We start from the raw sequence: 23598 nt of genomic DNA, 5'->3' as shown, positions 1-23598 counted from the left end.
TTGCTCCTCCTTTGCCAGAACTGCTCCACACTTAACATACTCGCGCAACAGCTGTTTTTTTAGCTATTTGCACTTTGAACTTGTGCTTGTTTCGGCAAACTGTGTCAAACTTGGATACGCGTGTTTCAATATATGTACCTACATCGGTGGTGTTTGCCCCAAATTGCCATTCAATACTCTCTGTTCGACTCAACATAGAGTGCGCGCTCTTTAGTCATAAAGTAGGTATATTGCTGCAACTATAATACTAACCGGCAACAGGGGCAACATTTTGTCACAGTCTGAAAGTACTCTAAGGTAACTCTTATTCTCATCGGTATGACTGTTAATTCGCAGTTATGTTCGACGTTTTCTTCTTCACTCGCACAGCTGACAAAGGCCCAAGCCAAGTTATTGCTGTTCTATCGCACTTGCTTCGAACATTTGTGCCATGGAATGCACAAGTCCTCAAGCAACCGAGCAGATACGAGAGAAGCTGGACCGCTCTATATATTTACATAGTTTATGTTGCCGTTCGAATACGAACGCGAATGCCAATGCGAATGCGAATGCGAATGCGCACTCTAGTCGAACAGTTTCATTGATAAGAAGCAAGTGAAAGTCTCTCGGTAGCGACACGAAAACGTCCGTCAGTACAAAATTGTCCGTCGCTGTCGCTGCAGCCCCAGCATTGCGCAGAGCAGCGTGTGCAGTGTGAAGATTGTATCCAAATAGTGCGAAAGCTCTGACGCGCTGTCCGTGTAGCTGTAGACACCGCATGCAGCACACGTTGTGCTGTAATTAATTTAGTTGCGTGGCTTAATTTTGTTGCCGCTGTTGTCGCTTTGATTGTTCAAGTTTCCGCTCGCTTTTTAGCAGTGCGTGTGTGCTTGTCTGTCTGCTGTGCGTACGTGTATGTGTGTGTGTGTGTGCGTGGGCGTTCTTATATCAATTAACGGTATAAGCAAGGCATCTTTTCCGACGCTATTGTTTTTGTGCTTCCTTGCGTGCTTCCTCTTCCCTTAGCTCGTGCCCGTGCCAGCAACAGCATTTGGACAACATCATCCGCAGGACAGAAAAACAACATCATGACGCACTGGGAGGACTTCTACAATACACATCTGCCGCCCGCAGACTTCGAGGATAATCGCTCACTGCTAAAGGAGTTCTGCGAGCGACACAATAAGCTGCAGAACCGCATTGTGCTCGTCACGGTAAGCACTCGCTAATCCCATCCCTTTCGCTGACGACAGCCCAAATCCCCATTAATGAGCTGACCACTACTTCGAATCCCTAATCTATATATTTCTCACAGTCGGGCGGCACCACTGTCCCCTTGGAGCATAATACAGTGCGGTTTGTGGACAACTTTAGCGCTGGGACTCGTGGTTCGGCGAGTGCAGAGTACTTCTTAGACCACGATTATGCCGTCATCTTTATGCATCGCCACAAGTCTCTGGAGCCCTTCACGCGCCACTTCACTGGCCAGCAGTTCTTCGATATGCTCGATATTGCGGACAACAGCCAGAGCTCCACGATAGCCATCAAGCCGGACTCAGTTGATGTCTTTGCTCCCGTACTGGCGAAATACAAGATTGCGCGCGAGACCCAAATGATACTCTACGTGAACTTCACCAGCGTTGTCGACTACATGTGGCTGCTGCGCGCCGCCTGCGAGTGCTTGGCTGCGTTTGACGAGCGTGCTGTGTTATATTTGGCAGCTGCCGTATCAGATTTCTACATACCCGAGGACATGATGGTGAGTCGAATCGTGCCACCAGCCACGTTGATGGTCATATGGGAAATCTTGTAATTGATTGCACTCGTCATTCAATGACTGGCGTCGCTAGTCGCCAGTCGTCAGTCGCCAGTTTCAGTTGCCTGCAAATTGCTTTTTATCGATTCGCAATGTTGATTGTCGGCTCTGTGTTTGACATATTTTCTCTGCACATAATTGACGTCAGCCCCAGCAGGAACAACAGCTGTGTTAGGAGTAGCAGAAGGAGAAGCAGAAGCACTCGGGAGCAGTCGACAGCAGCTTAAAGTCAACTATTGCTCCTGACAAGCTGTCCCCTTGTCTCAGTATCAAATGCCTGTCAACAGCAGTGACTATGTATCTACACCCACACCCACGTACACATGGCTGTATGTCTCTCTATTGGTGTCCTTGCAGAAGCCGTAACATTGTCATCGTGCCTTTAATTTGATTTGCATAATTTTGCTTGTTACGTGCCCATGTGGCCATATTCCATCCACTGTCCAGACAGGGACAGCGCTCAGCCACATCTTCATTTCATTTCACTTTTGCACTGATTTACATGTCCATGCAGCTTTTGGTTGCATCCTCTGCTTGTCATACTCCACCTTCAGCTCATCCTCCTGCTCTGCCTGTCAGCTGACTCTCGAGCGCTTACATATTCAGTGCTCAACGGCAAAAGGTTTTCAAGTGCATGCATCAAACGCTCATTGCTGGAGGCGTTCGCCGTTGCGCCGCTAGCTGCTTGCAATTTTCACCTACTATGCACACACTGAAATATATATGTATGTATGTACACGTATATAGATGTGCACGTGGTAAAGTGTTGGGGCAGGTAAACGGAAAGTTTTCCACTTGTCGCCTACCTTTCAGCCTCTCAGCTCCGTGCTGGCATTTGCAACGCTCTATTTCCGTTTAGCTCGTGCATTTCCGCTCGGCCTCATGCTTGAGGCGTTCCCCCGTGTCAGTGTGGTTGTTGGTCTGGTGGTGGCTGGGGCGTTAGCCACAAATCGTTCGCTTGATTGAATTGTTGAATCTTCTCGTCACACCCTTCGCCTTGCTCTTCTAAGCCCAATGATGAATATAGCTTGGTGATGTGTGCACATTGAAATTTATGCACATATCTTATCTACGCTACCCTGGTTTTCGAGCGAAGGTCCCTTCTATCCGACAGCTGATTTGTCAACAGAAATACACTTAGTTTGCATAATGCCCAAGTGCATATGTGGATGCATATCCATAGAATTGCCTGTGCCCCAACCACATACACATATAGCATGCTTATTCAAATGGGGCTTAAGGATCACGTAGCACACATGTAAAGCATATTCTGTGGCTACTAGGAAAACAGAAACACATTTGAGCCTTAGCAGTCAGTGCCTCTCACCTGGCAATTTCTAAAAATGTTTACAGTTCAGTTAGTACTCGCATTGCACATTTTACAGCCACTTGTCTTTTCACGCTCAAGGGCAATGTAAAGAACCTTCAACCTTAAAGAAAATTTATGCAAATGCGCCAAACAAGTTGATATTTTGTATGGATTTTTAAGGGACAAACACGCTGCTTAAGTAAATTCTAATAAGCCAAAACCAACACGAAATTATAAATGTAAACTACACGAACAAAAAGAACCAACACAAAGCGAGGGCTGAGTGAGAGAGAGAGATAGAAGAGAGAATATTAGCGATGACACTGGGAGCAAACAGAGAAAGCAACGTGCCGAAATCCGCAAATCAAATCAAAAGATTTTACAAGAGCACGCATGAACACACATAAAGAGACAGCGACTTATACAGTTATTCTGAGGCACTAGCACTCACGCATACATACCCACGCGGACAGTCACCGATTTGTTGAGTACAATGACACAGCCTCGAAGCACTGCGAGTGCGAGTGAGCGAGCCAAACTATAAGGGAGAGGGAATCTGAATAAGTAACCAAATTCAATGTCAACAGCTGTTGGCAGTTCTTAAAAGCAAGCACAACAAGTAAGAATCGTCTAGGTCGAGTGAGCTCGACAAAGGGAAACCCTGTAAATTGTTCTTTCTTCAAGTACACAGAGTTAACTAAAGTCTTTAATGTTTAATTTCTTTGCCAGAATGCTATAAGATATATATATGGATGGCCACTTAGATTTCAGATAAAATATATTTAATTTATTGGAATGGCTTAGTTATATCTTACAAGCGCCAGTTCTTCTTTTATTAATTAAGTCAACTTATAATGTAAATATAAACATGTTGATAAATAAGAATCGAATAGAAAATCTTTGGGTTTAGACCAGTATATATAAATATATATATATACATTTGCAGAAAATTATGCTACCTCATTTTCTGCGATCATAGAGCATACAAACTTATTGCCTCAAGGAGCTTAAAGTTCGAATTAGCAGAAGAGCCGACTGCGACTGCGACAGCGACGTCAACGGCAGCGGCGACGTTAGCGTTGGCGTTGCGCAGTTGTCAATGTCGCTTTGGTTCGTCTTCGTTGTCATGTCTAATGCCTTGCAGCGAGGCTTTTCATTTCTCTCAACAGTCGCACAATGTCCTGGCTACTTAGTTTTGGCCTTCTAACTGTCCATCCTGCCTGTCTGCTGGCCTGCAAGTTGCTTTGTGTGCGCAAAAAAATGAAACTGGTCAGCAATTGAAAAGGGGCTACCCTATCAGTGCACAGGGTATAATGCTCAACAAGTAGCCGGACAACAGCACCCCGTGTGTGCGCCGTATGTGTATCATTTAAAGCGTCTTTAAGGCAGCTTTGCGGCGAAAGCGCAACGGGGCGACACCGTCAGCTCATTACCACTGAAATATGCTTTCAATTAGTTGTAATACATTTGCCATGTGTCAAGCGCCAAGAGCCAAGTGCCCGATGCCTGTGGAGGGGGAGTTAACCCTGGCCTTTTACTGTGCCGCGGCGCTGTCTGTTCGCAGCTCGCAAGGACACATGAACTGGCTGTCGGTTTGTTTGTGTGTGCAAGTGTGCGCGCTTGTGTGTTGGCATGGGCGTGTTGGCACTCCCTTTGGTTGGCTTACAATCTCATGGCAACATTCATACGCATCGTTGGCTTGTCATGCCATTAATATGCTAAACCGCTCACCGTTGCAGCCCACACACAAAATGCAATCAGGAGATGGAGCACCAACTATATCGTTGCAATTGGTGCCAAAAATGTTGGCACCACTCGCCAGTCTGTGGGTGCCGCATGCTTTTGTGGTGTCCTTCAAACTGGAAACGGACGAGAATCTATTGATTGTCAAGGCACGCGACAGCCTCAACAAATACAAGCATAAGGTAAGTGTTGTCAATCATACACGCTAGCAATCACAGCTTTAATCTCGCCACTCACTCTTTCTGGTTCTCCCTTCCACTTAACCTTTCTGTCGTCAGTTGGTTATTGCCAACGTCCTTCAGACACGCAAACACCGTGTTGTCTTTGTAACTCCAACAGATTCCTATGAGCTGCATTTGAGTCGCGAACAGGCGCTGCAGGGCCTGGAAATAGAGGAGCCCATTGTGGCCGATGTGGTGAGTGTGTGAAACGTGCCTAACAGACAGCAGCTGCCAACTGAACTCATGTCATTATTCTATTTGTAGGTGCAAAAACACGGCGACTTCATCAGCAGCGCCGAACAGCGACAATGACCGTTGTCGATGCGCCGCCGGCAACAACAGCAGCAGCAGCAGCAGCAGCAGCACTTTCGTCAACTAGCAATTGGCGGCAGCAGCAGTAGCAACGATGACACCGCCGCAGCAACGGACTATTGCGTGACCAGTTCGCATTATTGTCGCGTCCTAAATCCGGGCACGCCAACTTTCGGCCGCAAATATTGAGCAGGTTATAGCGCCAAGTCCATTTGCATAGTTCGTACATTTAAGTTGTAGTTATCTATATTTATGGTTAATATCTATCTATTTATGGTCACGCCCTAGTTAGACGGACCATAATTGATGTTGATGGTGGTTAACATGTTTTGTTTTGTATGTATTTAGTACTTTTGTTGTTCATGTATATTTGGTTTATCGTTGGCTGTTTGAAAAATGATGTCACCCACATAACAAATTGTCTTCTTTATGCTCGAATCCCATTTTTCTGTCATCAAGCATACGCACCGTGTTCCCCGGATTTTGACATTAATCTGGGATCATCAATTATCTGTTTTGTTTATGCTTATACTCCAGTGGGGCACAGCATCGCGTAACCCACCCACAAAGTATCCATACACACACACACACAAATGCAACGTACACCTACACTTATGCAATGGCTTCATGAAATTGCAATTTGCAGGCTGCAGGCTGCAGGCCGGCCCTGGTGGCTGTCGACTGCAGGCATTGCGACAATTGATTTACAAGCCGTGCATAGCAACAAAAACACTAACAACAGCTGCAACGGACCTGCCAAATGTCCTTGGCTGTGGAAATTTATAGTGGCGTATACTTAATGCCTTGACGCTTGTCTGGCTCATGCAGGTCAAGTGGCGTCTAAAGGTCAGTTTCAAATACACACAACACACACAACATGAACTTCTGACAGCTGCCAGCGGCAAATTAAAATTTAATTGGGTAAAAAAATGAAAAACAACTGAACAACCAGCAAGGAAAACTAATTAACGCAGCGCCCGCAAACCGAGGGCATAACACGAAATGCCTGTATAGAGAACAAAGCAGGAACCAACGTAGACAGCACGGACCGTAGACAGTGGCAGTTGCCTCTTGAGGCCTTGGGCCTTGGGTTTTTGGGTTTCGGGTTTTGGGTTACTGGAGTCTTGGGGCAGCCTTTTTGCACATGTTTATTGCATGTTCTGTTGCTGCCGCCTTTTATCTACGGCTTTGCCGCCTAATCTACCTGCCTTAACTGTTCCCTGGTTGTGGCGTGTGCGGCCGAAGGTCCAAAGCCGACGCCACTTCCGGCCACATTTTCGGTTTTTGTTTCAGCCCCAAACTAGGCAACAGCAAATATTTCTTGTTGTTTTCTTTCTTTTTTTGCTGTGGACTCGTTTGGCAGCTGTAGCGTAATATTTAACAACTTTTTGCTCCTCCCTAACACTTGTGCGTGCGTAAGGGAGTGTGTGTGTGGGTGTGTAAATGTGCATCAAATTAGATTTTATTGCGCTCACACGTACAACACGCAAATACACTAACATGAATACATGAGCGGGCAAAGAGATGAGTAAAGACCCAATGTTGATGCCGCACTTGGCCAGAAGCAAGCCATCAAATTTATTATTAGCGAATTATCTTCTGCAAAAACCGTCTAAGACAAAAGGTCTTCAGGCTTACTGTGAACGTTCTTCAAAATGTTGTATTTTGTGGCACTAGAAATAATGTGAAATATATGTTTACCTAAAGCTCCAAGCCTACCATATTGGACACATATGTTCATACATATAAAAGAGCCTACTTGTGGCTTATAGCCTGCTGCCATTTTCCGTATTCTCTGGATTGTTTTTATTGCGCATACATGTATACAATCAAACTCACACACACAAAGACATAGTCACATATCAAACGGACGCAATTCCTGCAGGCTGTTCTGTATTTCGCCACGCCCCCTTCTAACACTGACCCCAAAGTCTCATGTTCTTGCCGTACATATATTGTGCGCTGCCTCCGAGTATCGATTGCGCATTTAAAATACGTATGAACATAAAAATCCTGTTCGCAAGCCGAATGACGTATACTGAAATATGTATACGAAGTTTGTGCAGGTAATTAGGCGAGAGTGGGAAAGTGCGCTCATTAAGCAGCTTAAAGGCTATGCCCTGATTAACTTCTAATTAAGCTAAATCTCAGTTTCCCGCTTCCAGTTTCCATTGAGTCGCAATCAGGAGGAGCAAGTGTAGTAATAATTTAAAGAGTTTATGTGTAAATTATATAAAGAACTTTTCATATCCGTTTTTTATGACTGAATTCCGTTTTCGATATTGAAACTTTGTAAACTTTGTAATCCGTTTGTATGAATAAGTTTTTGAGAAAAGTTAACGAAATACCTAATAACAAATGCAGCATATTGAAGTTAAACGACATTATTTAAGGCATCTCATTTGAATTTTCTAATTACATATAGATATATATGTATATAAAGAAATTCTGTCCTAACAATTAAACAGATAAGATATGTTTTGAAAAAGCTATTACAACTGTTTTCTATATTAAATGTTAGAAAGGAAAACTTGAACTCGAAATGATTCGCATCGCCCAAATTCAAATTGTCAGAAGCAGGTTTAACAATAAAAAAATGATAAAAAAAAAACGAACCAATTCTTCAATGTTTTAATATTCTGAGCAATCGGACCAAAAAATACAAATCAAATAAAATCGAAATAGAGTTTGAAGTATACATATATCAGAAAATATTTTACATTAAATTGATATACATACATAACATATATATATATATACACAATATACATACGTGGATTAACATTATAGATAAGTATTTATTAAATGAATCTAACTGTAAACATATATACATATATAACTCTATATTTATTCTATACAAATTGCAAGTTTATATCTAATTGTTATTAAAATTGAAATATGGAATCAAAATTAAACAAAAAGAAACTTCACAGCAATCTATTTATTGTTGAAATCGGCCAAACTCTAAAGAAAATTATATACTTAACAGATTATTAACTTTCCAAAATGAAATCCAACTAAATCTAACAAAATTGTAAAACTGTTGTTATATATATATATATATATATATATATATATATATATATATATATATATATATATATATATATATATATATATATGTATATTATACTAAATGTACTTCTATGTCTAAAAATATATATATATATATAACAAGATATATATATTTATTATGATAATAAATAAAGCTGATGGAACAAATAGCTTTAAATGTTTAAAATGAAATTTGTTTGTTAATTTATTTCGCTGGAATATAAATAATTGTATGTAAAAATACATATTAAACGGGGAAGCTCATGCTTTCAGCAGCAATATACCATATGGTATGAAAAGAAAGAAGGAAAATGGAATGAAGCCTCAAAAAGGTGATCTGCAGTGTTTAATAAAAACTGCAACAATCCAGCTATATCTAAAGATAACATTTCCATTGCCACAAGCAAATGTGGTCTTTCAAATTACACAAATTTTTTAAATAAACATTTAAAGTAGGAAATCTGGTTAATTTGAAAAGTCCCACAGACAAAACATATCTTTCGATTGTACTCAATGTACTCTTCCATTCCTCTTTGATACAGGGTATAACTGATACATTTGTAATTACATTTTAAATATAATGAGCTCTCAGTCGTATTACGCCAGTTGAGCGGAGAAAAGGTCGAGCACAGTGTTCATAAGAATAATAAATAAGTGCAGTTGTTCTTATCAGTGCTAAAATGTACCCGGAAACAGATTTTCTACTTAAGTTATTAATACATACTTTCTTTGGAATCGCCCTTTTCCGCAGACACATTCACTGTGTGCCGACCGAAGTTGATAGCTCATACGAAGTGCCTCAGCTGCCTGATAAGTGCAGCATGGTGCACGGTTTTGACTGCATTTTTCTAGATCACATCAAGAGATCCAGCCTGAACTGCAGCTTCAGGCGGCCAACAGTGAGCAGCTCCAAAACCAGCTACCATCTGCAACATCTATCAGTCGATAAGCTCTGCCAGCCCGAGCTCACTTCCAATCGTATAGAGTGCAACTTTCAGTCTGAAGACTTCAGCAAGTTCCGAAGTCAGTACAATTTCATGCTTCGCATAGAGGACGAAGTGGGCAGCCGAACACAGAATATCTCTATCGATAGAGCTGAGTGCATGGTGCTGGAACCCCCCGGCATGGAAGTAGTCGAACTCAACAAAACCTCGAGTTCAATATGCCTACAATGGCCGAATATGAGATGGGACAACCACAACTATGGCATTAAGTGGGACTATCGGCTGGAGCCCAACGCCAGTATCGCATGGCAAGATCCACAGTATGCCAGGCTTAAGGAAACCTTTTGCATTACCAGCTTGCCCCAAGCCAATCAGGAGTACAAGCTGCAAATGCGACGTCGCATCAATGCTGTCCGCGCCCACTGGAGCGACTATTTCACATACACTTTCCGAACACAACTCAAGCCCAACATCTCTTCAGAATCTGCTAAGCTCTCTGCAATGATCATTTTACAATCGATTATTGTCTGTCTTAACCTGCTTGTGTAAAACACTAATTACATTTTAAATGTATTATATATATATTTATAATATTTAAAACACGAAAATATTTTAATAAAAGAACAAAAAACTGATAAGCTCCAACGACGTCAGCGTTTTATTCTCATTATTTGGTTTTTATACCCTGATCCCATCAGGGTATAATGGTTTTGTGCAACTGTATGTAACAGGCAGAAGGAGGCGGGGCAGACTCCATAAAGTATATATATTCTTGATCAGGACGACAAGCCGAGTCGATTGAGCCCTGTCTGTCCGTCCGTCTGTCCGTATGTGGGAACGCGTGGATCTCAGCATCTATATGAGCTAGAGACTTGAAATTTTTGTTGTAGGTCCGTGTATAGCAAATATTCGATAACTATTCGCATTTAATTGTTATCGAATAAATGCATGATTGAAATGCAGTTAATAAATTATATCTCGGAAATCTTAAGAGCTAGAGCATTCAAATTTTGTATTTAGTTTTATGTATATTTTATGCAATTTTGATTTTTGTTGGATTTTGGATACCGGCTCCAAAGTTCCCCAAATTCTAAAATTTAAGTTCAGTTGAAACTAGGACCATTATGTGAGGCGATATCATCTCTACCAATCCAATAGAATATTTAGATCATATGCTGAAAATTCATTAAAATCCATTAAGTATAACAGAACTTATTAAACAAAACGTTTGACCAATTTGCGCCACGCGCACGCATTTTTCCTATGCGTGTGCACACATACATCCAAATGCGTGTATTCTTTTCTATTCGAAGAATCGAAATTGCGATTGAATTGTGCTGAATTATTAGCTGCTACTTAACTTCAAATTTGCAACTGGACTGGGATCTTCTACTCGAGCACCTCGACTAGAGCTTTCTTACTTGTTCATATATGATTCACACAACTCTCCCTGTATTAGAGCTATATTCATGTGGAATAAGGAATAATAATAATAATAAAAATAATAAGCAAAAGTTCCTGAAAAATTGATTAATTATTAAAACATCTTCACTAAAACAGTTCTTAACGAGTTGTTCCAAACTTCTTCCCTTTGAAATTAACAATTATTATAAATAAGCGAAGAATGTGATATATATAAGTAATCTTAGCTGAAAATTTTGAACTTTATATATGTAAACTTTACATATATAATTCAAATAATATCTAACATTTATATTAATACAAAATGATATTGTGACTGATCTTGCGATATTATTCTTGGTGCTGATCAGAGACGAAGAGCAATCGCACAGAGAAATATTACCACAACAAAAATAACACCTGAAAAATTAAATGAGTGAAATGTATCGAAGAATATTGGAAAACTGTATCAATATAAATGTATTGGAAACGCGAGAAAATCGCTGACACACGAGAGATCTTTGTATACGCTCAATCCACGTGTAAAGTGGAAAGCGACAAACATTGTCCAGAACTTACATCAGAGGATTGTTTATGCTATGCATAAGCACTTCAACTTTTTAAGCGACTATTATGTTTTCAGTTATTTCATAACATGTATCTGTAATGCCCATAAATATCGACCTTTCGAGTTTAGAAGAGTTGGGAGCCCACGATCGGCAGATGCATATAGGAAAATTGATTTTGTAATAATGAGTGAACGAGTATGGCGCAGTTGGTTGCATTCAGCACAATCGCTCAATTGCTGTCATGCAAATAAAAAGCTTCTAAAAGCTTTTAAGCAGCGTATAATAAACGGGCCTCTGGAATTATAATGACAAGTTCAAGAACAGAATTAACTGACCTCATATAATAATACTTTGTCCGATAAAGGTCTTCTGTTATCGCTATTTCAGTTGATAAGATTGTTATTCGACTGTTTCCAGCACGAAAACAATTGTAAAATGAATTTAATAATATTTTAGATAGAGAACATACCCTTAAAAAATTCTTTGTTGCCTGATTGTGTTCTTATCTGAAGACATGAGCGATAAAGAGAGTTTAAATGAATAAACATTTGCAACAAATTTCTTTTTACTCTGTACGTTCATATTTAATTATCGAGGATGAAAATAATTAATGCAATGTAGAAACTTAGAATCAGAAAAGGGAGAAACTAACAGACAGATAGGGAAAGCGAGACAGAGAGAGAGAGAGAGAGAGAGAGAGAGAGAGAGAGAGAGAGAGAGAGAGAGAGAGAGAGAGAGAGAGAGAGAGAGAGGAGAGAGAGAGAGAGAGAGCAGAGCTGCAATTTCAACCATTCTACGCTACTAAAACTCTGTGCATTCTCATTATGTATTTAAGCTGCGATAAAATACTTAAGTACATTTTGTTGTTATATGTATGAAAACGAGATGAGTTATCGGATGATCAGCTCATACTGTAATCTTTAGACTTTGAAATTTATCTGCCATACGAATGAACAAGCGAACATTGCTAGATCGTGCTAACTGGTCTTTCTTAATCAAAAATAGAGAGAGAATTGAGTCTGTGCAATTTCAATGCGCACAAGGTATGAAAAGTGCTTTGAATGAGAAAAGTAAAATATCGTAAGGGAAGTAAATCCTAGTTATGTACGAAAAGTAAATAAGTATAATAAAATTTAAAAAATTAATCTATATATTTATATGCTACATCTATACCTAAGTATATATGTATATGTCAGAGCTATTTAAGCTATTTTAAAGTGCTGCATGGAGAATAATTTATTCTGTGTTGGCCCTTCTATTATCCATGTCTATTGATGCTCCATTGATCAACTCATGATTCAAAACAAAGATAATTTATTGTCATTAAAAAATTAACATTTATTACTTTAAGATTTTCGTTTTAAGAGATACAATATTTTATTACTTTCCTTGACTCTTATTTGATTAAATACACTTTTTTACATAATCTAGTCTAGTCAAATCTGTGTACATTAAGTTGACTTCAATGCAGTGCCTGGTAAGCTCGCCATTACTCAAAGATACAGAAACAGATTAGGATAGTTGGACCGATGTTTGCTCATCAATAATCTCCTAGTTTTGCAAATCCGAAAATTTAAACTTGAGGGGAATATTTGGCTTGCTTATGAGCACTGAGCGGAAGGCATTCTCTGTCGAATGATTGAACTCGACTTTAAAGTTTCTTAAGATCCGGCAGATGCCCAGTTCTAGTTCCATATCTACGATGCGTTTGCCTACGCACATGCGAGGACCAAAGCCGAATGGCAAGAATACGAAAGGATTTGTGCTCTTTAGAGGATTCGCCGGACACTTGCCCTCTGCGCCCGTCTCACTGCGCATCCAGCGTTCAGGCAGATACTCCGAAGCTCGCGGAAAGTATTGATCGTTGACGTAGGAGTTCAGGGGAATCATGGAGACAAATGTGCCCGCTGGCACCCTGTAGCCACTCAGAACGCAGTCACGATTGGTCGTACGACCTTGTCCAATCACAAGGGGCAGCAATCGCTGCGATTCCTTGAGGCAGGCGCGCAAGTAGGGCACATTTTTCATAGACTCCTCTGTGAACTCTGAGTCCTTATTGGGCAATACGCGCATCACTTCCTCGCGCAGTTTCTCCTGCTTGTCTGGGTTGGTTGCAAGGCACAGCATTAGCGCAGTAAACGTGCTCGAAGTCTATAGAATATTTAGATAATATTAAAATAAGTTCATTTGGGTTTTACTTGATAGACTTACCGTATCGACGCCGGCCATGAGCATATCCATGGCCATGACCATGGCTACTTTCTTATCAATCTTGAGTAACTTCTCCAGCACACTTTGTTCCTTTTCAGGACGCACTATGCCACGCTCAGCCTCTGCACTCAGTCGTTCCATAGCCTCATTCACATAGGCCAAGGTCACCTTCTGTATGTTGTCGTAGGCGTTCAACAGCTTCTTAAACATTGGCGTATGTATGTACCTCCAGACTGAGGGCTTCACCTCGTATATACTACCTAAAGTGAAGAACTCATCCAAGCTTTTAAAGAGTAGCTTGGCGTTTTCATCATTGTTTGATTCCTTGAGTAGACCGAGCTGCTTGTCCAATGCGACCACAGAAATCGATTCTAAGGTCCAGCAATTGATACTCTCTAAGAAATTGTCGGGCACCTCGAGTGTAGTGGGATCACGTATGGCCTTAATGCTGAGGTAATCAAACAATTCTAACAGCTTTGGGATTGAGACTAAAATAATCTGCTTACCGTTCGATGAATTCGCTGTTGACCTGAGACATCTTTTTGTAGTAGAGTCTCACATTCTTCGGCTGCATCAGCACAGGATTTACAATGCTGCGAAAGTCGCCCCATGTTTTGCCTTGTGTGGGAATGAGTCCTTCGACGCCGTCAAAGAAATCCCTTCGATACGTCTCGCGATGGTATCTCATTGTGTCGCTGCCTGGTCTATGTGGCCAGACGCCTTCATTCCGATAGACGACTTCAAAGTCCTTTGGATTATATGTAGTCAACATGGGATCGCTGCCGAAAATAGATGGCATACGAAAGATGTCGCCATAATCCTTACGCATGGCCAGCACCAGCTGAGCCATGTCCAAGTTCTTATATTTGCCCCCGGGAAATGCCATGTTGAAAGTTAACGCTATGGGATTGGTGTATGGTATATCCTCGTATGGACGTGCCTGCTGCCACTCGACGTCATCTCTAACAGCGCTTGATTCCTTTACTGCGGCTGCAGTACTTTGGCGACACTAGTGAGAAATTGCTGATAAGACTTTTTTAATCTATGAAAAGTATCTCACACTCACTTGTTGGGTACTCGAATATAAGCCCAGCGCTTCAGTTACCTTTTGTGCCTGATTTATGGCCAGGTAATTGCGCACTTTTAACATTTTGCTTCTGGCTGCGTTCCTTAACTGTTTGCCTCTAAACTTCAACTAACGTTATACATTTTGATCTCTTAATGAAATTCCAGCCCGAAAGCTTTTTTCATTTTGGAGGGCGTATAAGGCAAAACAAGTGAAAAGCTTTTGCAAGCTTTTAAAGAGCGTCTAATAAAACGTAAATAAACCAATTGAATTTCAGCTGATGAGCTTCACAATTGATTCAGTTCGCACTCAAAACTTGGTTCCATTTATAAAATGATTTCATTAACATGATCTGTGTACCCGACTTGAATATAATAATCAATAACACGTTGTTTTTAGCATAGCTTAATGCATAAATTAAGTTTAGAACAGAAAACACGTTTCGTTGAATACATTATAGAAACTTCTCTTATAGATAGCCTAATTTAAAAAAAATATTGTTATTGTTTATGTGAACAAATTGAAATATATGGTAAAACTGAATATATACTCCCTACAATCTCTTGTTAAGTTGAACACATTCTAATTATTTTTCATCAAAGAGCAATGAGCTCAACTAACTTCTTTAACAGAATAAAAGTCTAGCTATTACACATTTTATATACTCTGACTAGTAGCGCCGCAGCACTATAGCTATACAAATATATATTTTCTTCTCTTTTCCTAGTTGCCTGACCATTAGTTCTAGCCATAATTGTAATCATATAACTATAACAGCTTGCATGCAAATTTTTGATATTGTATTATATTTTGCAAACAGTTACAAACTTCTCTAATGATATATCTATCCTATCCTAACTACAGTTAAATGGCCAGAAAGCTACGTCTAAAATCAATGTCGCAGGAATTGCGATAACGTCCAATTTTGCGATTGCTCATTTGTCGAAACCTGCGCATTGCTTCGTGTATTTCCTGCACGCTTATGGGCTTGACCACCTCCATGCCGCGACCCTGTGTCACCTCTGGGCAGACATGCATCATGGATGGACTGCCGCCGGCAGAAGTAACGCGGCTGTATGGCTCTGTGACTCGGTTATCCGAGTTCAATCGGGTCAGTATCGAGTAGTCCACAATTGCCGCAATGGTCTCGTGGGCCAGGTAGGCCAGAATATTCATCGTTGGCGTCGGTATACGCAGATCAGCGGGTAAATCCAGAAATCTTCTAAACTTATTCTTGATCTTTTCGCCATGTCGACAGTAGAACGACGTTTTTCGGGCTTCATTAAATTCCTGATACTGCTGGCCTGTGAGTATTTGTGAAATGCGATCGGCGCGAAACAGACGACGCATTCGATCTTCGTCATGCAGTTCTTGCACCTCAATGGCTAGCTCTTCGTCCTCCTCTGGCTGCTCTAGATCGTCCATAAAGTCCTGCGGCCTACCAGTACGTATGCTAAGAAAGCGCTTCAATATCCGCATGTCCTTTAAGTGTTTTCGCATTCGCGCTATTTTCACGGGATGGTTGCGCATCAGGAACTCAAAGTCCGCTTGCGACGGACAGGGATTCTGTTTCCGGCGCATAGCCACCAATGAGGCTTCGTTGAAGATCCCACGTAGCTGCTGCTGTAGTATCTGTTCTACAAGCTTCACGCTAGCAATTCGTGGCTGATCGCTGTCCCCAAAGCTTCGCATTATGTCCGCAATTTCAGTTAGCAGCGAGACAGGTGCATCATCCGCAACTTGAACGGCTGTCATGCTTGCATTTTGATTTTGGTTAGGAGTTGCAGTTGCTACTGATTGCAGCTGCTGATGTTGGGCTTGCGGCACGTTTCCGCCCTGGACCAGTATAACTTGACGATGAACGTGCACAGGTTTGTTGTCGTCGAGATTCGGCAACTGAGGGGTGCTGGGTGCAGATGGTGTTGATGCCATAACTGGTGAAGCGACGCCGACAATATCACTGGCCGCAATGGATACAGAGTTTTGGCGCATAACGCGCTTTGCTTGATAATTCATTATTTGGCCAAATCAATTAATTTACTGATAGTAAATCCTCTTGCCACACAAGATTGTGTATAAACATGGTATAAGAAAAATGAGCTACGAAACAGTATAAGACTCACTAGTTCATATTTAGGTATGCACGAGGGATGCAACAATAAACCAAAATAAGTGAGCACAGTGGGTAAATACGTAAAAGTGACCTAAAATATTAGAAACAATAGCTGGTACATTAGTTATTTATATCCGTTGCCATTTTTTGTTTAAATTTTGTATATATAGGACATATTAATTCACTTACATATATAAAATTATTATACTTACTTACTTTAAAGTATTAAGTTCAAATTTACTGTCACGGATCTGCATAGAAATTCACTGAAGCCATAGATTATTGACACATAAAAAACATCACATGTCATCCAACATAATGTAGTATTTTATAATGAACGAAAAATCTGAATATAATTAGTTCAATAATCATTTATCGGAACTTCTGCTATCGCCCCAAATATAATCTATAATCGATTGTCGCGCACCACCATTTTTGTTTGGACAATGGAGAATAATCACTGAAAATAATTTACAGAAATAACAATAATAAAATAAAATTGACCGCCGTAAAAATGTTCAATGGCATGGTGAAAACCATACGTGATAGCATTGTGGGCACATACCCGTCCTGTCATGTGAATTCGCGACTGGAAGAGCGTCGTGCTAAGCAAAGAGCGATGCGACAGGAACGAAGGCGGAAGCCAGACAAGCCAGACGATTTTGTGACCTACGAGGATTCTGGCAGCGACGAGGAGACGCCACAACAGCAGGACGAGGTTCTTAACACTTCCTATAATCTGTGTGACTATCTTCGAAGCAGAGAAAATTCACTACGCGATGTAAGACCATACTTAAGTTTTAACTTTTATTTGCTATTGGGTAATGAAATTCTACCTTTATAGCGTCGCAGCGTCAATGCAGAGTATACCAGTCGCTATGTGCTCACCCACGACATGCTGCGCGAAACGCAAATCAGTTTAGGTTACATTAACAAGGTATTCTGCTCCAAATGGCTGAGCAACCGTCAGGTGGTGTTCGGCACCAAGTGCAATAAGCTGCTCGTCTATGATGTGAATATGCGTCGAGTTGACGCCATTCCAACGCTTTCCAATAGTCGTGCCAATCATCCAGAGATCCAAGGCGGCCTGCATGCAATCGAACTATCACCCAGTCGATCATTTTTAGCTACGGGTGCACGTAATTCATCTGATATTGCAGTATATCGGCTGCCAACACTGGATCCGGTTTGTGTGGGAGAGAACGGGCATCGGGACTTGATAATGGGCATGTGCTGGCTAGATGATCAGTTTCTTGTCTCGGGCTCTAAAGACTCCCGCATGGCCCTATGGCGTATTAACGAAGATCATATGGACTTTCCCGACGGCGGAGAGGAGTCTTGTCCCACGTTTGCCACTATACATCCGCTCAGTGTTAAGGAAGTACGCACCGCGCAACGTGTAAGACATTAAAATATATTTATACGTAGAACAAATGACTACATTATGTTCCAATTTTCAGATACGTTCCTTGTGCTTCAATAAAGAGTTCAAAGAGATCGCAGCTCTCTCTTTAAATGGTTACATACACATCTTCAATGCAGAGACCTTTAAGCAAACGCTTTCACGCAAGCTACCCAACTGTCAGGACAATGTCAGCATTGCTTATCATAGCGATGGACTCTACGCCGTCGGCTGCCGTTCCTATACCATTTTACTAGACGCACGAACGCTGCAGACGATCAAGAAGATCACATCCCGATATAGTGGTTGTGGCATACGCGCCACATCCTTTGAGGGTAATCTTTTAACGGTAGGTACCGGCCTGGGAATGTTGCTGTTCTACGACATACGGGCTGGCAAGTATTTAGAGAGTAGCGTGAACGCTTCACGTACCGTGGCGCTGAAGTGTAGTAAAGGGATTGTGGTAAGTTATTTTAATGAATGCAAAGAGCCTCTATTGAATTTAATTGCATTGCTGTTTCAGTATCCGGAAGATGAAATGGATGGTTTTCAGCAGGTGAAATATGTGCCTGCCATTTATACGCACTGCTATGATAGCACACGGATGCGACTATTTGCGGCAGGTGGTCCCCTTCCTGCCACATTAGTGGGAAACTATGCGGGGGTATGGCAATAGTTCCACACGGCGGTCAGACAACTGATTAGTACGAGTATTTAGGCAATAGTGTATTTTGTTTTTAGCCTTGTCGCCATCGAGAGAGCGATGCGCGAAATGTGATTTTTGATTTCTCCGCTGATTTTAACTTTTTAAAGTTTAGTTATATAAATTGTATAATTATTGTTTGATTTATACAATTAATAAGTGTAAATGTATGCATAAACTTCGCATAGGTTTAGCCAATTACTGCTCGTATTTATAAAGTCTATAGATATACACACAATATTCATAATTGCTTTTTAAGTTTACACATACAAACAAATCGCAAGCATTGATTTTATAGTCTGATCTTAATGGTAATAGAATTTGAAATTAAACTATCTACAAATGCAATTTGCATAACAAAATATACCTTCAGTTGTTATAATTATTTTCCTCATTGTTGACATTTGACATTCGCTCATATAAACACACAGATATATTCACGTTAGTTATGTGATATTTACATACATATGTTTATTGCTTATAGAGAACTGTATAGGGCGCTCTATGGCATATGTATATTTATAAAGGACAGCACTAAATCTCAAGTCCAACAGAATCGATAAGAATGTACATAAATACAATTTTGGTGACAATAACCATATACAAGATTTACACAACGTAGTACACATACAGATAAGCTAGCCAATAAGAGCTGCTGCGACTGCCTTAAAAAGTAAGTATAATACCAATAAAACCCAATTTCCAAGAGGACAGTTAATTGTTATTGTTGGCATTGGCCGAATTGCCGCTTCCACTCCACGCACTCAGAAAACCAGTCCAGCTGCGACTGCTGCCATCGGTGGACACTAAGAAGAAAGTAGTATGAGTAAGCATTCTGGCATTTCAGAAACGGAATTACCTTTCTGTCCCTTAGCCACACAGTTAAGCATTTCAACCTCGTTGCGACTCAATCGAAGAATTGTATTCAGTACGGGCACCAAGCGTTGTCGCTCATCAGAATTGGACAATGTAATAAACTGTAACAAAATTTATTTTCGAGTTATTGAATATACTTCGGGCACTGGACGTAAATAGATGTATTTATACAAATAGTTTACCTTTAGGAATACGTTTTTCAGATATTCCGAGTTGTGCATATGTTGTTCCCGTTCTTCGGAGCGCTCCTGGCGACGAAGCTCCTCTTTCAGCATATCATTCATTTGTGTTAGTTTGGCCAGATCCTGTTCATTTTCGGCCAGTAAGGTCGTCAGATGACGGACACGACTTTCTTGTATGCTTAAACGTTCTTTGGTAGCTAAAAGTGCAGCTTGCGTTTCACCACGGCCATCCAACTCTAAATCATCGTCCTGCATGCTGACGCTGCGCCCAAAATTAGAAATTGTTGTGACCTGATCGCTATTTATGGCATTGAGGGATGTATTTAACAGCTCATCCAGCGGCATAAAATCGTGAGAACGACGTGAGGCCGTAGAAATTTTGCGCTGTGCTGCCAGCTGTGCAAGCGTTTCACCGCTGCTATCGTGATCCAGCAGGAAATCAATTTTGCTTTGCTCTGGGCTAGTCGATTCGGCGGTTGCTGTTGCCGGCACGGCCACTGATGAGGCAATCGGATTGGAAGGCATTGCTTTTTCGAGTTGTTCGATCTGTTGTTGAAGCTGCGCAACGCGCATCTGATGCACATCATCCATTTGCTCGATCTGCAGGCGATGTTGCAGCAGTTGCTGTTGCTGCTGCTGAAGCTGTCGCTGATTGTCCTGCGTGAGAGTCTCATTTTGATATTTCAAGTCGTCGATCATGCCCAGAAGCTCCTGACTGCGTTGCTGCATTTGTGTGTTGCTGCGCTGCAGATCTTCCAGCTGAGATTCGAGCTGAGTGATTCGCAACGCACTCGCATCTCTGCTTTCACAAAGTTTCTGTTCATTCGCACGCATATTGGCCAATTCTACCTCGAGGTATTGTTCTTTATCTGAATCCCGGTTTTGCTGTTTACGCAGCACAGCCTGTGCTTTGAGCTTGTATTCAGAATATTCCGTTTGAAGCTGTTCATTGACGCGTTCGGCTTGGCGTAACGCGACATCTAGCTGAGTAAGAGCATCTTGTCTTGCTTCCAGCTGTTCTAAGCTATTTTTTAGCAGCTCTTGAGAATGCTTGAGTTTAGTCTCGTATTGCTGGGTGTTTTCAGCTAGCTGCAATCGGATTTCCTCCACCTGCAACTTTTGCTGCTCTACACTCTGCTCAAGCTCCTTTTTGCCTAATAGTGCTTCCTGCCTGCCATGCACAGCGTCCTTAAGTTGTGCCTGCATTCGATCAATTTCCTGCTTCAGTTGTTTGCAATGGGCTGTCTCCCCGTTTTGCGCCTGTTCTAATATACTTATCTCCTTGCGAAGCTGTGTAATAGTATTCTCCTTACTGGTTAACGTCTCTGTGAGCGCTTCCAGGTCTGTGGTCTTAGCTAACAGTTTTGCACTCACTTCTGTTAGCGATTTCTCGGCTGCTTCAATTTCCAGGTTCAACACATTCGAACTCTTTGACTTGTCCTTGGATTTAAGTTTCTGGTTCTCAGCGCGAGCTGCATTTAAGTCCTGTTGTAGCTGAACCTGTGCTGATTTAATGGCTTCCACTTCGGCCTCTAGTTTAGCTGCTCCAGCATGCTCCATATTTTGAATTTGTTGTGTTTGCTCCTGCAGTTTCTTTTTCAACTTAACGGCCAGAGACCGTAGCTTATTGTACTTTTCCTCGTACCCATCGTCAAGTTCGCGTAATCGATTCAATTCCTCCGCTCGCGATATTGTAGATGTAGACAACACATCGCTCTGCGCATCCCCATTTAAGTGCTCATGCTGCTCCATTTCCTCTATTCTGCTCTGTAGTTGCCCCAGTTGTTTTGACTTTTCAGTTAGATTTTCTGTGATAGTTTGTAGCTCCATGCGACACTTGTCATATTGCTCTTGCATACGGGATATGACATCTCCGCGCGCCTTTAACGCCTCGTTCAGTTCACGCATCTCGGCCAGCAACTCAGCATGTTCGTTTTCCTTCAGTTGGTATCGCGTTTGCAAATCTTCATGCTGCTGTCGCAGTTCCACATAGTTTGCCTCTAATTGCGCATTCTCTCGTTCATGTTGCTGCTCAATTAACTTTACTGCGCAGTCCTGTTGGCTACGCTCTTCTTGCAATACTTGAGCCAAGCGTTGCAGTTGATTGAGTTTTGAAGTGAAGTATGATGAATTCAATGTGCTGATAGGCTGAACCGTTTGCTGATAGCTCTGCTGCCCCTTAATGATGCTTGCCAACTGTTCCACGCAGCTTAACTTCGATAGTATACGATCAATGTCTAGTGCATTCTTGGGAAGCTGATTATGTTGCTGCTGCTCTTTTATTAGCTTGGATAAACGCTCCAGCTCACAAACTTTTTGCAGCAACCGTTTATTATTTCCAGAAACTTGGTTGGTAGATTTGGTCGCCTCTAGTCGTTCCTTAAGCTGAACATTCTCCTGCTGTAATGCTGTCATTTTGGCACAGAGTAGTTGCGATGCCTTAATAATTTCCTTCTGCCACTTGGAAACTGACGCAGCGTATTCGTGCTGTGTTTCCAGAAGAACACACTTGCATTCTTTTAGGTTCTTCACTTTGCGATGGACATCGATGAACCTATCTTTAAGCGAATTGAACTTTTTACGCTGCTCGGAGTTTAGTTGTTTGACCGAATCGTATTTTTGCTGAAGCTCTTCAAGTTCAATTGAGCGTTGTTTTGCCTCCTCTGCCGCCTTATCAGCCTGTTGCCTTAGAATGTCATTTTGCGTCTCAGCCTCCTTAATTTTGGCTATATCCAGCTCGAGAAGTTCAAGATTCTTGCGTTGTTCGCTGCCCAGCGTATTAACTTGCTGCATGGCCTGTTCCATGCGTTCGATGTCGGCAAGCAGATCATCATTTTCATCGCTTAAACGCCCCAGCTGACGCTTTAAGCTCTCATTTTCAATTTCAAATTGTTGCAATCGGTCTGCATCTTCTTTGGTCCTATGCTGTAGGGAGCTCAGCTGTTCAGTTAAAATGAGGTTCTTATCGGTGAAATCCTGCAGCATTTCCTGCATTGCAGGAATACTGCTTTGCTTGGCGGCTGCCTTTGCCAATGCATCCTTCAGCTGACGATTTTCTTCAACAAGCTCTACTCATGAGATAAGCAAATAATTAACAACGAGTATAATGTGGAAAATGATTTCTTTACCATCTTTGGCTTGCTTCGCTTTTTTAGCAATTCCAAGTAGACCCTTGTATTTACTGATGAGTTCATCTTTACTTAAAGCTTCGATTGGATTCTTCTGCAAACATACAAAAATACACACATCACCGCATATATGTACATATATTTATGTCGTTGAAACGTCATTGTTTTGCTTTCGTTGCTGATTTTTTGGGGCCTAAAGCTTGGAGCAAGTATATACCTGGGTCTCCCTAATTGATGTATCCATGTTCAATGCTGCCTTTCTGCTATCTTAAAGCCTAACAAACACATTGATCTGTTGCCTTTATCTGTTTTCTTCCCTCTAATAATAATTGTACCAAATAAAACTTGAACAACTTGTCAGATGGGTAAATAACCGATAACATTTAGCTATCGCAATTTACGATTGGTAAGATGAGCTATTATTTTAGACGATCACTCTTAAGGGATATGTGAATCTCGACTACCTATCTGAATAATACATTTTTTGTAACATTGTGAACGGAGATATATTTCTATATTTTTTGCATATAGTAAGAATTAAACATTATTAACATAAATCATTCACTTTA

The 23598-nt window shown here is 41.2% G+C and overlaps 5 protein-coding genes and 1 long non-coding RNA gene across 8 annotated transcripts; 3 read left to right on the top strand and 3 right to left on the bottom strand.

Annotated features, from left to right (window-relative positions):
- The first annotated feature begins 49 nt into the window (after nucleotides 1-49).
- Nucleotides 50-5794, top strand: LOC111601755 (phosphopantothenate--cysteine ligase). The gene is made up of 6 exons (XM_023318494.2): nucleotides 50-221; nucleotides 1006-1193; nucleotides 1295-1738; nucleotides 4844-5029; nucleotides 5126-5263; nucleotides 5333-5794. The coding sequence occupies exons 2-6, from the start codon at nucleotides 1068-1070 to the stop codon at nucleotides 5378-5380; spliced, it is 942 nt and encodes a 313-aa protein (XP_023174262.1). The 5' UTR covers nucleotides 50-221; nucleotides 1006-1067; the 3' UTR covers nucleotides 5381-5794.
- A 6904-nt stretch (nucleotides 5795-12698) lies between these two features.
- On the bottom strand, nucleotides 12699-14924 carry LOC111601750 (probable cytochrome P450 12a4, mitochondrial). Of its 2 annotated transcripts, none has more exons than XM_023318489.2 (4): nucleotides 14665-14924; nucleotides 14066-14568; nucleotides 13560-14007; nucleotides 12699-13499 (listed from the first exon to the last, which is right to left on the bottom strand). In XM_023318489.2, the coding sequence occupies exons 1-4, from the start codon at nucleotides 14707-14709 to the stop codon at nucleotides 12900-12902; spliced, it is 1596 nt and encodes a 531-aa protein (XP_023174257.2). In that variant the 5' UTR covers nucleotides 14710-14924; the 3' UTR covers nucleotides 12699-12899. The 2 variants fall into 2 exon arrangements, with proteins under 2 accessions (XP_023174257.2, XP_023174255.2); XM_023318487.2 differs by having other exon boundaries at nucleotides 12701-13499; nucleotides 14626-14917.
- Nucleotides 14925-15178: 254 nt separating this feature from the next.
- On the bottom strand, nucleotides 15179-17174 carry LOC111601780 (transcription initiation protein SPT3 homolog). The gene is made up of 2 exons (XM_030225704.1): nucleotides 16955-17174; nucleotides 15179-16829 (listed from the first exon to the last, which is right to left on the bottom strand). The coding sequence occupies exon 2, from the start codon at nucleotides 16639-16641 to the stop codon at nucleotides 15490-15492; it is 1152 nt and encodes a 383-aa protein (XP_030081564.1). The 5' UTR covers nucleotides 16642-16829; nucleotides 16955-17174; the 3' UTR covers nucleotides 15179-15489.
- Nucleotides 17175-17188: 14 nt separating this feature from the next.
- LOC111599873 (DDB1- and CUL4-associated factor 12) lies at nucleotides 17189-19106 on the top strand. Its single transcript, XM_023315689.2, has 4 exons — nucleotides 17189-17519; nucleotides 17583-18137; nucleotides 18199-18603; nucleotides 18664-19106. Exons 1-4 carry the CDS (start codon nucleotides 17253-17255, stop codon nucleotides 18814-18816), a joined length of 1380 nt encoding a protein of 459 aa, XP_023171457.2. The 5' UTR covers nucleotides 17189-17252; the 3' UTR covers nucleotides 18817-19106.
- A 328-nt stretch (nucleotides 19107-19434) lies between these two features.
- LOC111599872 lies at nucleotides 19435-19783 on the top strand. 2 transcript variants are annotated; one of them, XR_002751464.1, is made up of 3 exons: nucleotides 19435-19516; nucleotides 19612-19663; nucleotides 19718-19783. It is a non-coding gene; the product is annotated as an uncharacterized LOC111599872 (long non-coding RNA). The 2 variants fall into 2 exon arrangements; XR_002751465.1 differs by having other exon boundaries at nucleotides 19612-19669; nucleotides 19718-19779.
- LOC111599871 (GRIP and coiled-coil domain-containing protein 2) lies at nucleotides 19510-23418 on the bottom strand. The gene is made up of 5 exons (XM_023315688.2): nucleotides 23247-23418; nucleotides 23030-23123; nucleotides 19902-22969; nucleotides 19703-19820; nucleotides 19510-19649 (listed from the first exon to the last, which is right to left on the bottom strand). Exons 1-5 carry the CDS (start codon nucleotides 23271-23273, stop codon nucleotides 19558-19560), a joined length of 3399 nt encoding a protein of 1132 aa, XP_023171456.2. The 5' UTR covers nucleotides 23274-23418; the 3' UTR covers nucleotides 19510-19557.
- Between the last annotated feature and the right edge of the window lie 180 nt (nucleotides 23419-23598).

This window comes from Drosophila hydei, unplaced genomic scaffold (assembly GCF_003285905.1).
Source record: "Drosophila hydei strain 15085-1641.00,03,60 unplaced genomic scaffold, DhydRS2 tig00008137-arrow-arrow-pilon, whole genome shotgun sequence".
Lineage (NCBI taxonomy): Eukaryota > Metazoa > Arthropoda > Insecta > Diptera > Drosophilidae > Drosophila > Drosophila hydei.
This window is presented reverse-complemented; position numbering and strand designations above follow the sequence as displayed.